The 16,154-nt window shown below is 41.6% G+C and overlaps 1 protein-coding gene across 4 annotated transcripts in view; it reads left to right on the top strand.

Moving 5' to 3' along the window:
• Positions 1-16,154, top strand: part of sema6a (sema domain, transmembrane domain (TM), and cytoplasmic domain, (semaphorin) 6A) — a 68,645-nt gene that overhangs the window by 12,973 nt on the left and 39,518 nt on the right. For all 4 annotated transcript variants that reach the window (XM_036578468.1, XM_036578467.1, XM_036578465.1 and 1 more), the window contains exon 2: positions 15,235-15,377. In XM_036578468.1, the coding sequence (XP_036434361.1) occupies positions 15,278-15,377 (100 nt within the window). In that variant the 5' untranslated portion in view covers positions 15,235-15,277. The remainder of the gene's footprint in view (positions 1-15,234; positions 15,378-16,154) is intronic.

Below are 16,154 nucleotides of genomic sequence, written 5' to 3'. Positions count from 1 at the left end.
AGTGTGTGTTTAATCCCTCTCTATTATGATTATGAGGGATAGAGAGAGATTAAATATATTTCAGGATGTGTGCAAAGCATCTATGCCAGCAAATGGCTCGTTGAGTTTAAGCTCACACTCGTCTGAATGGAAAGCTGCATGACTGTATTGTAAGCTGCTCATTTGCTTAAAGGCATTCTGGCTTGATTGCAGTGGGACCACTGAACTATTTTGGACCGACTAAAAAGGTGAATTGCGAACTTGCAAAGATTGTACAGATCGAGGTCAAGTCCAAATCTGGTAGAATATTTTCAGATACTATGTGTGATGTGCTTAGCCAGAATGCTACAAACGTTCTTAGGATGATCGAAGCAGCTCTGTAGCATGTAATAAAGTTAATGTGACCAGAAGAAATAGTTTGCCTTATAGATTTTCCTCCAGATACTTTAAGGGAATGTGAGGTTTACTGGTGAGGGAATTTAAAATGGAATACAAGCCAACATGGAAGCCAACAGCTTAGCATCATGTGGTAAAGACATGAAAACTCAGCTAAAATGTACCCTGTGTTAGTCTGTTTGGTTCTTTTTGTTGTCAATGATTTAACATGTTTTCGTGGCAGTATCTGACATATTGCTACGTCTGTGCTGCGTATTTGTGTTATATAAAGATGTTAATTTGCAATAGCAGGAACTGACTGCTTTTACTTATAACAAACTGGTTCAAAGCCAGAGTTGAAATCACATTTCAGACTTTAAACTGACTAAAATAATTTTGCTTTGAGAGACCCTATGCCTTAATTATGTTAATTTTATTAAAACAATTGACTGAACATAAAATGTTGTCACTACCAAAACACTTATAACACTACTGGGACTTTACCAGATGTTTTGGTAGTGACAATTTTAGCTAATTTTGAGCATAACTTAAAATATTAGCCAGTACATGACTAGTTAACATAGCTAATATTTTTCACTATATTCTAAATTTTTCATTAAAAAACATTTTTCATGAAATGCTAAAAAGTTCAGACTTTGGGACACATTTACTTCAAAATAATTGGAATGTACCTGCTCACGATGTGGCCATGAGGGACAGGGATGCAGTCTCATTTAGCTTACTTAGCTTACTATCATCTCATTCAATGCCTTGAGTTTAAAAAGATCATTACATAATCATTGAAAATATGTAAGGTCTGAATTCTTAATTGCTTTCATTTATTTTTTTTTACTGTGGGACCACAGTTTGAACTAATTCAGTAGAATGGTCTGTATAAGTGGACGTGGCTATTGCACGCTTAAAAAGTGTGTAAAAGTAGCAAATAACGACTGCCTGCCACCTGCATGTGTTATACAATGTTCACGCACTTTTGTTGTTGCTGCTTGGCAGTTGATGAGCAAATCCACCTGTAATCCCATTGAGCCCTCATGGTCTGAATGACGGAGATGGCTATGTAAGACTGCAGCACGTGGGTCAGCAGTCTACTGCACTACTACTTATACAGTTTATGTTCCTTTCATTTGATTTCAGACCTGGTTTCTTCAGGCAAGCTATGGTTGAGCCCGTTTGCCTGATTTCTTTCAGTGATGTATAGCCCTGATTAAAAATCCCACAAATGTGAAATAAAGTGTAAAATCCATCTTGTGATGTACCATTTAATAGGTTATTGAGGAATATCGGTTGCTGGTTGTTTTAAAGGCAGAAGTCCCATTCAGCATGTTTAACACTAGCCTAAGACCATGACAGATAACTTAGAGCTTGTAGGCTTGCACAGACTGAAGGAAGTTGTAGGTGTATGGACCGTTGTGGGGGCCACTCTATTCATGCGCCATGTCACCCCATGGGGCTCGGCTAATTGGTGGGCCTGGCCCAGGGCCCTTTTTCTAAGGCTTTTCCCACAAAAGCGTCAGCAGGGATCACGTGTTTGCTGGGCTCTGAGAAAGGGAGTGCAAAGGGAGGAGGGGTTTCCCCCCCCGAACAATGCCTCTGTGGGAAGAGCCAGGGGAGCCCTATTGCTGACCGCGGGAGCGAATCATCCCAGTCGTTGGCCTCAACAAGTTATCTCTGACCCACTTGCGCATCCGTGTGTGAAGACCTCCTTTATTCCCCCCTTTTGCTCTCCCATGGCTTGCAACAGTTCAACTCTGTTGCTTTTTATTTTGGTGCACTGTTTGGGGTAGAACAGAATGATGAGCTTGTAGTATAGGTCCCATACACCTCTCCACATTCTCACCTCCGAACAAGGACGATGACGTTGTCGGAAGTGCTCTGTGAGCTCAGTATCGATTTCCCCTGCTGCTACAGTCTTTGGCTGTGCTTTGAGACAGCAAAAAGAGAGGTCATTATTTCTCTTGAATCATGGACTCATGGACATTAGTGGGTCTTTAACATACTGGCTATTGATTTTGCCCTGGTTAGGATCCTCTGTTAGCTGAGGGATAACGTTTTTGAAGTAATTAACGCTTTGCCATTTAGAAGCGCACACAGGGAGATTGAAAAGAGGGGACTACAGTAAGGTTGGTGATTCAGAGAAAGGAAAATGGTTTTACAACAGGTTCATTTCAGCAAGCTCTCTCACTCATTCTGCGGTTAAAAGCCAAAGCAGCTTTGAAGTGGGCTTGATCGAAAAAGGTGTTATGACTTCTAATTAGCTGAATCTGGGAATCAACCTGGCTGTGTAACATTTCATACGCTCTACATCTGTTATTAAGTTGTGACTTTGCACATATTACATGGCCTAAAGCAACACATTTAAGGTTTTAAATCATTTTCTTTACACATAATCTGGAATCTATCAATGTTATTTGCTGTACTTTTTAGGTGTTATAGTGAATTCACATGAGGATTAAACTTGACAACACGCTGTTGTAGTGTGATGACATTATTTAGCATCAGTTTAGTACATTCAGTAAGATGCTTAAAGTGTAGTTTGGCCTGAAAAAACTTGTTTGTCTACTGGTTTGTACTGGCTGTATGTTGTTCTTTTGGCTGGCTGACTTTTTATCTCATTTAACTTGCATGGTATCCTCTACTGTCCATTCCTTAGAGAGTCTGTCAAATATTGTCCAGAATCTTTTTATCAGTGGTTCTAAAGGAGTTTCCCACCAACGTGTTCTGTCACACGCAACCCGATATGCATGCAGTAGATTAGAGACTTCTGTAGCCACTGTTGTGTAGCAACATTTGCACAATTGAGCATTAATGGAAAGTCTTTACTTGATAAGATATCAACACAATTTTACCTGTTTATTCAGAGGATGTAAAAATGCATATTTAAAGGATCAGATGCTGAAGGGAAATGTAGGGAAATCTTAATCTCACAATGTATGTAGGGAAATCTCACAATCTTCAGAATTACTGTAAAGCCCAGTAACTCAGTTTACTCAAATGGCTAAGATTGGCTCATTTGAGTTACTCTAACCTCATCAGTAAGAGCACCTCTGTGAGTCATTTTGATCCTGGAGATCTACCACACACGGAGTTTAGCTCCGATCCTAATCTAACAAACCTGATCCTCGGAATGAATGCTTTAAGGGGCGTCTGATTATTAGAGCCAGATGTCTTGGGCATTCTATGGTGGTAAATCTTCAGGACCAGGATTGGGCATCCCCAGCATAAACCAATATACTTAGAAGTTGTTCAAAGAATCGTTGGGAAAATTATTTGATTACATATTTGGAACATCTTCATATTTATTCACCTAGTAGACATTTGTACTCTAAGGTTTTATTACTTATCAGTACATAAATTGAGTTCTGTGGAGAAGTAACTGAGTTGGAAATAGTATACGAGTTAAGCAGTATCATTATCTTCAGTGAGCAGATAATGTAAAATATTGAAGAGCAATGTGCCAGCCTCACTTTTGTTACCAGTCTGTGTTCTGTAAAGATTAACTCTTCAAAAACAAGGTTTTGCCTTATGATTAGTGTGATTATTTTGGGCCATGGAATCAATTGTGCCACATAGGTGGTTTTGTGGAAGCCAGCCCCAATGCAGTTGGTCAGTGTGGGGGTTGAAAGGGATGCTTTGTGAGCTCAGTAGGCTTTTCCCCTTGGGTCTGCTACTGAGCAAAGCAGCTCCATTGAGGCGGCCGGCTATCGGGCCCAGGAGAGCTATAAACCTAGCGAGGGCCTCCCCCTCAATACTGCTGCTGCCTGTTTTGTGGAGGAGTCAAGTGGGATGTTTCACAGGAATCGCGATGGTTTAGGAAAAGATTACCTTTTGAATATGGGTGAGCACGCCTATCATCATGGCTATGAAGCAAGCAATTTCATTCAGTTCATTTCAGCAGGCCCTTTTTAAATGCTTTCTTTCCACCCTGTGGTGAGATACTTTAGAGGATTTCACAGCGCCTGCTCCTTCATCCAGCGCCATTCGTTGTCTTGGGCCTTGCGAAGGGATTTCATGTGTACATGGTATCAAGCCATGTGGCATGAAAGGCATTGTGCCTCCCTGCCCTCTCAGTCATTACATGGCGCGGTGTAATGAGTCTTAATCAGCGGCAGGGCTGCTGGTGGTATTTTGTTACAGTTTGGCTAGCGTGCAGCAAGCGGGTTTGATTGTGCTGAGGGAACTGCCCTCAATGAGCTTATGTCAAACCTTGATTAGAGAGGGAGCAGGCCACGTCACCTCGTTTTTAAAATGCTTAATTGGGGACTGAGGACAATGGTGCCTTTAACTCTGATTGCACACACATTCACTCACAGTTGCTCTACTCTAGTGACTGTTCTTCCTCAGGCACAGGCTTCTGTCTCCCATCAGGATCGGCTGCTGAAACCGCCGATCCTTTGATATGCCCTCCGTACATAAAACCCAAACTGTGTGGTTTCAACTTGAAAAAGGCTCCACTTCCTCCACCCCATGGACTCATTTACCCCTCCAAAACTTCACTGAGTCAACTTGCAAGTCACTGTGTAGGATCTTCTCACACATGAGGCCTACTGCAAAAAAAAAGAAAAAAAAAGTGGGCTTCTGGTTGAGCGGAGAACGAAAAAATCTCCAAAATAGAACGTTCTATGACTAAACATTGGCGATAGGTCCCAACTGAAAATGTTAATGGATTCTGCCGTTACGGAGGTGGCCCTAATCGTGTCGAGAGAAGTAAAAGAACAGAGACTTTGATTTGTAGTGCTGGCTGGAGGGGGGCTCTGTTCTCAGCAGATAGAGCCGTATCTGAAGGCCCTCCATGCAAAGCTGCCTCTAATCCCCTCAATGAGCCACTCCAGTAGGGATTTACCTGAAATACTCCATACTGTACCCTGCAGTAATTTAAAGTTTGGAAATGCCCTCCTGATTTTTTTTTTATCATTATTATTATTTCAATTCTTCTCTGATTCACTGACTGTCAAAGCAGCTCTTTGACTGATGGTGTTCAACCATTGGACATGCTTTTGGGAGAAAAAATGCAGACAATGTATCCGTTGCTGCAAGTTGTAAAATATAAGTGCCAGGTTCTGTAAAACATGCAAGCTCTTATTTGAATTCTTCATCCATCTGTTTTGTAAAATCAACTAGTGAAAATATATGGCTTTCTCCACCACATGTCTCATTAACAGATACTTGAAGTGGCCCTCAGCATTGCTCTGAATATAAACTGAGAGGGCTGTATGTCTTCAGTGCAGCTGGCCGTTGCCCATGCTTATACTTGCTCTGTAAAGGCATTGTTTCTTTGCATGCATTTTATATCATATATAGCCAGATTAATGTGAACTACTTGCTCTTGACCTCTTTCTTTTATAGTCTTATTAAATTCAACCATGCTTCTTAGGCAGGCACATATTTGGATCATAATGTGCGCTTTCCAGTGCTTAATGTGAGTTTAATAGAACATTTCCATCAACTTCAGAAGTTACAGCTTAACAAGGCCCTTTCAGCTGATCATAACAGTAATATACTTTTTCAACAAGGCGCATACAGAAATTATTGGTTAAGTATTTATCAAGGTGCTGTAGTAAAGAAACTACTGTTTAGGTTAAAGGAGGACTCCACCAGTTTTTCAAAATGTCTGCATATTTAAATAGCTTAGACGTAAACCTTCCCACAGTTTTATCATTCAGAGTCATTCACAGAGATTTAATGTGAGATGGTTCATTGTGGAAAAGCTTACTGACTTTGATTTCTTTACCATGGTGGTGATAGGAACCAGGGGTCACAGTGTCTATGTCAAAACATAGAGATCTTTTTATAAAAAAAAATTAACAGTGAACCTACAGATGTTTTTATATGTTGATAATGGTAAAATAGTCATAAATCTGAAAAAAGTTTCCTTTGGGTACTATTTTGCCTTACAACACATTGCATGTACTTCTCTGCCATAAATGGATTTTAATACCTTTTAGGCCTAAAACCTTATTTCAAAACTGCCGGAAAACAATGTTTCAGGCATCAGATAGCATATTCGGGACCATTTAATGTAATAACTTTTTGTGAGGTAGCTTTTAAAGGCTTTAACCACTTCAAAGGTCTGGTTCCCATCACCACCGCTGTGAACAATCTTGAATTTATACCTTTTTAGAACGGAGCATTTCACATCAGACCACTCCTGAATGACTTTGTTTACATCATTACACCAGTTAATCATGAAAAAATTTTAGATACCTGAAGAATTCGCCTTTAAGTCAATTCTCCCCTTTCATTCTCCCATTTCATCTAATCAAATCAGTAGATGAGCAGGCTTACTTATTAAATGCAAAGACTTGACACTAATAATAAAACATATTCAGCTTTCATTGTTGTGTTACGAGGACACCAGTTGCCAGACTGAGGGGTGTTGGAAACTTCCTTGGATTAGCTGTGTTTAAGCCTTAGTGGTTACGCCAGTTTTATGCGTGTGGTATTACTCCTATTCTTATGAGCAGGCTAGTGTGGTGGTGGACAGCAGCTGATGCTCCATGGCTGGACTCATTAGTTGAGTGGATATTTGAACCTAAGCGCTCTCGAAGAGATAGTAGCTCTTCAATTCCATTAAGGCGTTGTACATTATTCAGCTAACTCATTAATCAAATTTTCTTGTGGATTTAAAGCACTTGACAACCTAAAACATACAGAAAAAAGGGAACAAAAAGGCAGACAGAAAGCTTTCGATCAGCCTGCTTCTGTGAGAATGACAGAGGGCATGATAGTTCATTGCAGCCGAGCTCATCTTTGTGGATATTGTATCTGCTTGAGCAGACTCAAAAACAGTCTGCTTATCTCAAGGCTGAGACAGAGAATCCAGCGTTCAGTCACCGATGATAAATTGCATCGACAGAAGGAATAGAAATGAAATGTTAATGTGGGGGGGCACTTAGGACCATGGCTCATTTGAGGCCTACGATAGTAAGGTGGCTGCAGGGGGGAAAGCAATTTATTCTGGAAGCAATATTTATGTTGTCTCACATGCTGCTTCATTGAATGTAGAATTGGGGTGTGAAATTGACAGTAGGCTTCAAGGAAGGTGGTTTTTCTGAAGATTTTTTTTTAAGTCCATGGAGAAAAACATTGTTCCAGTGTAGAAGGTTTTTTTTTACTTTAGGGATACCGTAACGCACTGCGACGTGACCGAAACTTTCACTGAAACTTTCAGCCTGTGTCTCTAACACTTTGAAAGTCTGAGGAGAAAACAGCATTCAAAATTAGCAGTCCTAGCATTCGTTTGCTTTCCACTCTGTGATAGTTCATCACTGCTAAATTTTGTGTATCATAAAGGTTAGCTATCATCACAAATATGAAAATCATTTTCTACCCTGTTTAAGTGGAATATTTTTAAGCATGAAAATCTTTTTATTGGGTAGGAAATGTTCTAAAGGCACTCAGGGCCAGAATTTGTGCCTTTTTTCCATGGCAAACTCTTAGACGAGGCTTGTTTTGCCACCAGGGATCCTTTAGGGCTGCCTTTCCCCCCTTCTGCTCAAAATGAAAACTTCCACTTTGCTATATCAGGATATAGTTGGTGAGGTCTGGGGTATAAGCTCCTTTAGTTGTGCTGTTTATTTTGCACCCGGTGAGGGTTTTAGCTGAAAGGATCCGTAATCCTCGCACCAGGCAATCTGCACCGAGTTGTTGCTGACAGGTCTGAGTTTCCTTTGTGTCTGAGGAGTCGTGCCTGGGAGAGATAGGTTCTCGTCAGGCCATGGCGGACTGTTTAAACCGTACCCTCTTTCTCCCACAGAGCCTCAATGGGCTCCGTTTTCATGCCTATAGGCTTTTTGCACTTCTGAGCCTGGAAATACTAGCTGCCATTAGCACTCTGAAAATGTTAGCACAGGCGAAAACTAATAAAGTAATCAAGAATTTTTGCATTTTAAATGCTCAGACCAATGTTTGGCTTGTGACTGAAAAGCGCATGGCAAATAGTTTAGTGCTTGCTAAACACAGCCTACCTCTGGACTGTAATTCATAAAGAACATTCATTGATACCCTTTTATTTGCAATGCATTTCTTGTGCCGAGAAGAATGTAAATGAGCCTCCATGTATCATTTATTTACTGTTCTCTCCAGTGAGCACAAGCATTTCAAATTAGCGCCAATTATTTGGAGGCTAAAACTGAATTACAGGCTCTGATAAATGGGCTGCAGCAGCCTCCTCTAACTTTGGATTTCTGCTCGCGTAATCCTCCTGATTAAATTTATGTGGTTGTTTTTGCTTTGTGCTTTACCTTGCAGCTAGACAATAGCACTCGCCTTAACCTCCAAAAAAACAGATACCAGTGATCTATAGCACCACTGACTAAATTAATGAGGAATTGCCATTAGAAAAATTGCATGACACAGCTGATATAAGGACTAGGTAATCAAAAATGTCTTCTGACACAGCAACGAAAATTAGATATTGAAGAACCGTCATCTGCCCTTAGGTGGAGTTTCTCCAGGGAGAAAGAGATATATTGGAACTCCCTACAGAGAGGGGGGAAGCAATGGGAATGAGATGTTGTGAAGTAAGCTTCCATGTAGATGCAATTTTATTTACCACAAGCAAGCTTCAAATTTGCACTTGAGCTCTCTGCACTCTTCCGTTGCAGTTCGAAAACCTTGGTTCCATGGAGATGCGCCGTACGCATGTTATTTGTCAACAGCATGCATAATTAGTGTCGTGGGCGTTAACAGTTGCAATTATCACGTGTAGTAGGTTCTTACAATGCGCTGAGCATGCAGACGCCACTGCTGGAGGATAAAGACAGACCAGCACCCGAGTCTCCTTACATCAGTGTAAAGGAAACAGCAGCCCTGGCCTGTTTCACTGACTTCAATTTCAACTTCAACCTTTGCCATTTTCCATGCTAAGGAGACAGATGCATAATTCATAATTCAGATGTATGCAACACTGTTCTTATGTTAAGATTTTATAGACCAGCAGGGAAGACAGCAACCAGCTGTGCTTGAGCTGGAATTGCACTGTTCTGATTTGGCCTGCCTGTGAATTACAGTCATCGCTAGGAAACTGAATGCAATGCACAGTCAAGTCATAATTTGCTCTGTTGCTCATTTGTGGGAATTTAGCAACTGATTGACTTGGCCTTAAGCAGCTGAGGGTCAGTGGTAGAGTCTTTAGAGAGCTCTATCCTATTAGGAGGAGCTCTACAAGTGAAGGGCACAGGTCTGGGCCACGTTTCTTCAGTCGTTTACAAAGCTTTTAGCAGACTAGTCTCCTCTTTGCAAGCAAACAAGCTAGGTGCATTCTCAAACAGTGCTTTTCATGTACCGGATTGACATGCGTGTTTAGTTTGTCTGCACATAAATAGCATTTTGAACAGGATTCAGGAGTTTTGAATTGAGGCTAAGTTGCAGAAAACCATCCTTGCCCAAACCTTTTGGAAGCGAAGAGTGCAAGTAGTGCACTGAGTTTGGTTTGAAGGATTGGAATGCGTTTGAATTCCCATTACTATCCAGCCTAGAGGAATGACACGAGTGTTGCCTTACTCACTCACAGCCCACCTCAAAGGATTAGTATTCTCCTCGGCCTTGGCCAGCATGCCAGTTTGCAGTGGACTGGAGAGTGCACCTCTCTGGAGCCAAGAAACTGACCCAAAACCACAAGCATTTGAAATCTAAGAAGTCCAGGAGATTTGTTGCAAAAAAAGAGCCTTAAAACACGTTGAAACATGCTGTGCAACTACGTCTTGGATCCTGATGAAATAATAGAAAAGAAAGACACATCTATTGTTTGCATCTATAGTTAGTTTCTCTGTTGTTTCAGCATTTTGTTTTTCCTTTGCTTAGACCTCTGCTTGATACGACCGGTTGTTGCTTGTAGCACTGTTCCTTGGCAAAAGCCATGCGCACCACACAATTTGAAGTGTCAGAAATGCTTGGAGTGTTTTGGCAGAAAGGCAGTGGCACTAGAACAGAGAAAGGTACAGAGGGGCTCTAGTGCTGCAGCGTTTGTAGAATGGCTTGTTATTGAGACCCTCTCAGCATGCGTTCCACTTAGAGTTGAATGCAGTATTTCTGTTTCTTTCAGCGCATTTAAGTTAATCCTGAAATGGTTGTAAGGAGGGCTACACAATATTATGTACAATGTATTTTTACAGCATTGGTCTGTGCAATATGATATTGCCGAAGTCTTCAATACATAGACTTTGTAGATGAGTGCTCTAAGGAATAAGCAGTTTTTGCTGTGCTTAGTATACACAATAATCCAATCTCCACAAAAAATATAAATGTATATGTATGCATATGTGCACGTCCATTTTTAACTGTGTCATATATTTAAGTTGGGTGTCAAATGTTATCTACGAAGAGCTGGTGTAATTGCAGATTTTCCTATCAAACAGGAGCACGACTGATTCCACTTGTTTAATCAGTTGGTCCGAGTTGATCTTGTATGCTTTGTTGGAATGAAAATCTGAAGCGGAATAAATTGGATACCCCTATTTAAGTGGTCAGTGGTAAAATTGACCACTTAAACAGTTGCAATATGATATTTGGTCCATTTGCAGACAAAATATCATAACATTTTTTATAACATTTTCCCCGTAGAGGTTTCTTAACTGGTTTTCCGATACAAAGAAGCAATAGAGTGCCATCTCAATTTTCAGACATGGAGCTTTACTTTGAACCTTAAGTCCATACTTATTGTTAAACCTAAGGTTTATATACTGGAGTGGTTCAGGTTTGCTCTCCCTCATTTCCATTTTTTTTAAACAGGAAATTGAATGGATAAGCCACTCAGCTAGTCATGTATACATGCATGTCATAATGTTTGATATCGTCATCCATTTCTTTTGCGTGAAGTGTTGAAAGCAGATGAATAACAGCGGGCATGAATGGAGCGCAAGATATGATAAATGGATCAAAGTGAGGCAGGATATGATTTCCAGCCTCTCTCTTATCTTTAATAAATTTCTGTTATGCCCTCTCAGCCCATTGCAGTCGGCTCTGGCCTGATTGAATTGGGTTGTCTCTGTCGGGCCCAGCTGATTGACGGGAATGGAAAAGGTTCTGATATTTAAATGCATAACCTCGTTCTTTCTTTAGACCACTGTTTGAAGCAACAGTCGGGGGCCTTCACGAATGGTTTATCGGACAAAAGGACCAAAGCCGCCCCATGGTCAAATTAAGGGGGCTGGTGTTACGGTTATTTTTTCTAGTAAAAGTTTTCATGTCTGAAAGCCACTTCACCTTAATTGACTGTTTGTTTATGTGAGAGGGGTTTTTATATAGATATATATTTCATTTTCTCCACCACACCAATGTCTCTTTTACCAGCTTGTGAAGTTATGAACAAGAGTAACCTCTTTGGTAAGGGGTGAAAAAGCTTCATTTAGCCAGCGTTTCAATTACAGGCCACATCGTCAAGTGCTGCTTTAATTAATTCCGGCCTGAAGGAGGAACGCCCACCAGTCGTAAGCCTTTGAAGTGCTGATCGATTGTAAATCAGATCATTATGCTGCTGTGACATTTGTCTGGAGCTATGCGTAGAAAGCCACTGTCTGCTGCCACAAGCCGCTCAGCTCTCTGGTTCTACTCCTCCAGACAGCGGGTGTTTGCCTGCACCAGGCTGACGTGAAGCTATTTCCACACCGGACAGAGGCACCGGCTGCACTCTAAATTACTCCTCTGTCACTCAACAGCAGCTTGTTTATCTGCCCAGCTCTCCACACTTCATGTTGAAGAAGTGGTCTGCATGTCTGCGGTTATTCAATTAAATCTCCACTGGCCAGTTGTATCGTGTGGTTAGCTTGATTGAAGTTTGGTGAACATTGTGATGTTACTTCGTCCGATTATACGCATTGCTGAAGTGGGGTGCGGTTCACAGGGGATGAACAGTCATTTACAGGTGCGAAGTGTGTGAGGGTGTGTGAGCGTGCATGCAGGTCTGTATGTCTGTGTAAGTGTAAGTGCATCTGTGCATTCCAGACGCAGTCTTATTTCCGCTGAGCTTTATTACCTGCCACACGCTTCCTCCCAGCATATGGAGTACCCACCTGCTTTATTTCATACCGAAACAAAGGGGTTTGTGTCTCTCACTCCTTGGCCACTGTATTAATACTGACATAAAAGTTCAAGGCCATGTATTTGACATCAGATATGAAAGCACTACAGATCTATAATCGTGTTTCATGGGAGTGCCCATTCCTCCTCTGAGTTTCCCAGCCCCCCACAAAATGCACACATATTCCCATATGTAAGAATTCTGTTGTGTTCAGGTGGAGGGATTACCACTACTTTTCATCGACTAAACAAAATATGTCATCATATCTAATGCATTTTATTCAGATCGAAGCTGTTTGTCCTCCGAAGGCAATGAAATCCACCCTGACTTTGTTTTTGCCCAGCTGGTTTATGTAATTGCTGCTTCTTGTGTCAGAAAATGATAAAGTGCTTTTCATGTCTTTGTCTTCACCTTAGTGTAGAAAATGTTTTGTGGGCCTAAACAAGACTCTTTTAGATGTACCTTGGGGGCTATTCAATTACGTGAGAGTAATTATTTTGCACAGGTAGTAATTATTTTCTAAGAGCCACTGCTGTCTATTCTGTGAGCTTGTAAACATCATCTTCACAAGCATCCATTTCACACAGTATAATCATTCCACTGTGTGTTGAAGAGATAACATCAGCCACAGTGTCTGCTTCAGTTTACTCAGTAAAAAATGATCATCGTCTTTCCTGTCCAGTGTTTGCTTCTTTAGTTTTGGACTGGAGTCAATGGGGCTGAATAATACTGGAATCTTATGCCCCACCAAATAGCATAATGCAACCTGTACACCTCAGTCTACACATACTTGCCTCAAACCACAGTGTGGCATGCGCCCGCCCCCCGGGCCCCGATAATGACGGCCGCGAGAGCCGACAGGAAGGCGGGGCCCAGGGGGCGGGCGCATGCCATACACAGCAAGTTGTTAAGTAATCTCAAGTAGACTAAGTAATGTGGGTTCCTGACACTGGTAAACTATTATCTATTAAAATGGGCAAAATTACTTTGCATAGCTAAAAGCAGTTGCAGAAGCCTGATCTTGAAGCCTGATCTTTGTCCATGCTTTTGTCTATTTGTATAGATAACTGTATGTCATACATTGTCAGAAAACACATAAGCAAGTCCAACTCACTGCAGTTTGAGGCAAGTAGGTGATGAATTAGGCATGGCAATTGGTATACATAAGCATCTATTACGTGTTAGTTGCAATGGCCTCATAGACCTTATTTGGAGTAAGTGGGTTTTGGCTGAAGTATCGTTTAAATTAGCACAGTCCATAGTGCTGGGAAAAGTGTGTTGTTAATAAAAAAAAGTAACAAGGGCCATAATTGGTTACAGAACTTGCTGCGTACCAAGTGACAGGTAGTCGGATTCGGCCCATATCTGTCACATCTCAGGACACTCTGCTGTGATTATATTTACAGTGGCCTGTCCTGCCCAAGGTCTGACATGGCCTATGCTGCGTCCAGGTCATCAATCACACGGTTGCCCAGTGCCAGTGCAGCCAAGGTAGGCACAAAACAATTACAGGCACCGTGCTGGTTGTTTACAGAGCAGTGTGGAAAGTGCTACAATCATCCTGTCATAGACATAGTGCATAGTTCTGTGGTCCTTTTTCAGGTTTCTGTTGTTATATACTTTTGATGCACACACTTAGAGATAAAGTGCATAGAGAGTATGTATTGGAGAGCCACACTCTCTTCCATCAAGGTTGTTTCCTAGGATTTCAGTTGCGCGCCCTTTGCTATTAAGGGAATCTGAGCAGTGAATAGTGTTTTCATCCAGCACTCTGAATGGGATTCACAGGCACATGGAAAGAGCTCTCTCTCTCTCTCTCTGTCACTCACCCTGCCCTCCTCCCCATCTCTTCCTCACTTTCTCTGTCTTTTTTCTCCCTCTGTTTGCTGGCACCACTTAGCTGCAGAGATGACTAGCAGGAGAGTTGGGAATTGTGTTGGGTCCAAACAACGCTAACAAAAAAAACCAAAAAGACAGAAATCCTCTGCTATCCACCCAGCGTGACTTTGGGTTTGAGAGAATTAAACGGTCAGCTCTGATTGTGTTCTGGATCCAGTCTAATTATCTGCCCTGATTTGTGGGGGTAATTCGTTGCTACAATGAACAAAGAAAATCAGGGAGGAATAAAAACATCGGCAAGGCCGTAGGTTGCCATAAATCCACTCAGCAGAGCAGAGCCCAGGTTTCGGATTGTGAAAGTAATGGAAATCGGGCTCTTTGGTGAATCATTTCTGTTCTGGATCTAATCATATGAGCCTCCCCTATTAATTTATTGGCCAGGATCCATGCTAGGCAAAAACCCCTCAGATCCTCAGGAGCGACGGGATCAGCACAACAGGTCTGCCTCAATCTCGGCCATCGATCTATGACGCATATTACTGAGCTAATCCAATTAATTTGTTTTGCTGGCAAGGCAGGTTTGTGAAGTCACTACTAGCCTGTGTGTCTATGGCTCATTTCTGCATGTGGCTGTGAGAAGGAGCTGTGCAATATATCATTTGTTAACTGTTAGCACAGTATTGGCCTTTGGAATTCTAATATGCAAATGAGCACTCTAATCGATCATAGAATTTCTTATTGCATGTGAGCATTTCAGACTTTCCAAATCAGTTTCTGTGGGCATTTTGCTGAATCAAGACATAATTTTGGTCAAAATAAAACAGGACAGTCTTCAAGTAAATGGTTCAGTAGTTGCGATATGCAGCAAAATAATTGCAATATGGTACTTTTTATATTGTGTAGACTTACTCTGAGATGAGATTAACCAAGGAACAAAGAGATGTAATGGGTCTCTCTCTCTCTCTCTCTCATTCTCTTTCTCTGTCTGTATCTCTTTCTCTCTGCAGGCTGAAGTAAAGTAGTAATCAGGAGCCAGTAGGCAGTGCAACAATGAGGTCGGAGGCCTTGTTGCTGTATTTCACCCTGCTGCAGATAGCCGGGGCCGGCTTCCCAGAGGATTCAGAGCCAATCAGTATTTCACATGGCAACTGTGAGTAACCAGGAGCTGCTGGAAGAACGTCTGCACCTCTCTCTCCTCCTCCCGCCTTGTCTTTCTCTCCCCTCTCTCTCTTTCTCTCTCTCACATTCTCTCTGTTTCTCCCACTGTCCCTTCTCTCCTTTACGCTCATTCTCTACCTCTCCTGTTTTATCTCATTCATTCTTTCTCCTTCTCTCTCGCTCTCTGCCTTTGTCTTTCTTTCTCTGATTCTGTCTTTCTTCTTTTTTTCACAGTTCTCACTCTCTCTCTCCCCCTTATTTGACTTGACTACTTCCATATGTCTCATTCTCTCATATTGTCACTCACATACACATTCCCTCTGTCTCTCTCCTTCTCATTCTCTGTCTCCATCTTCTGTCTTTTTTCCTCTGATTCTGTGGGTCTTTTTCTTTTTTACATACAGTTCTTCTCTCTCTCTCTCTCTCTCTCTGTCTCTCTCTCTCTGTCAATCACACCTGCTATCCTCTCTCGCCACACAGTGTTTGAATGTGAAATATGATTCATTGCCCAGGGAAGCACACAAGAAAGTGTGAACTTAAAATGCTATTTGAAATGGAGTCTTTCTGACATCAAAGGATAATCCTTTATTTTTCCTGTCAAAGCTTAAAGCCTTATGTAGAAGACTAACTGCTATATGGGGCACAGAGATATAGAGTGCATTTTGCTTCCCCATAGTTTTTTTTTTCTCTCTCTCTGTGAACCCGACTCACCTACCACATTATTTGATGGTGTACCACTCTTTGACTCTTTGTTCACTATGACTTTTTT

Source organism: Colossoma macropomum, unplaced genomic scaffold (genome assembly GCF_904425465.1).
Source record: "Colossoma macropomum unplaced genomic scaffold, Colossoma_macropomum, whole genome shotgun sequence".
Lineage (NCBI taxonomy): Eukaryota > Metazoa > Chordata > Actinopteri > Characiformes > Serrasalmidae > Colossoma > Colossoma macropomum.
The sequence above is the reverse complement of the archived record's forward strand: the minus strand, read 5'-3'. Positions and strand labels throughout refer to the sequence as shown.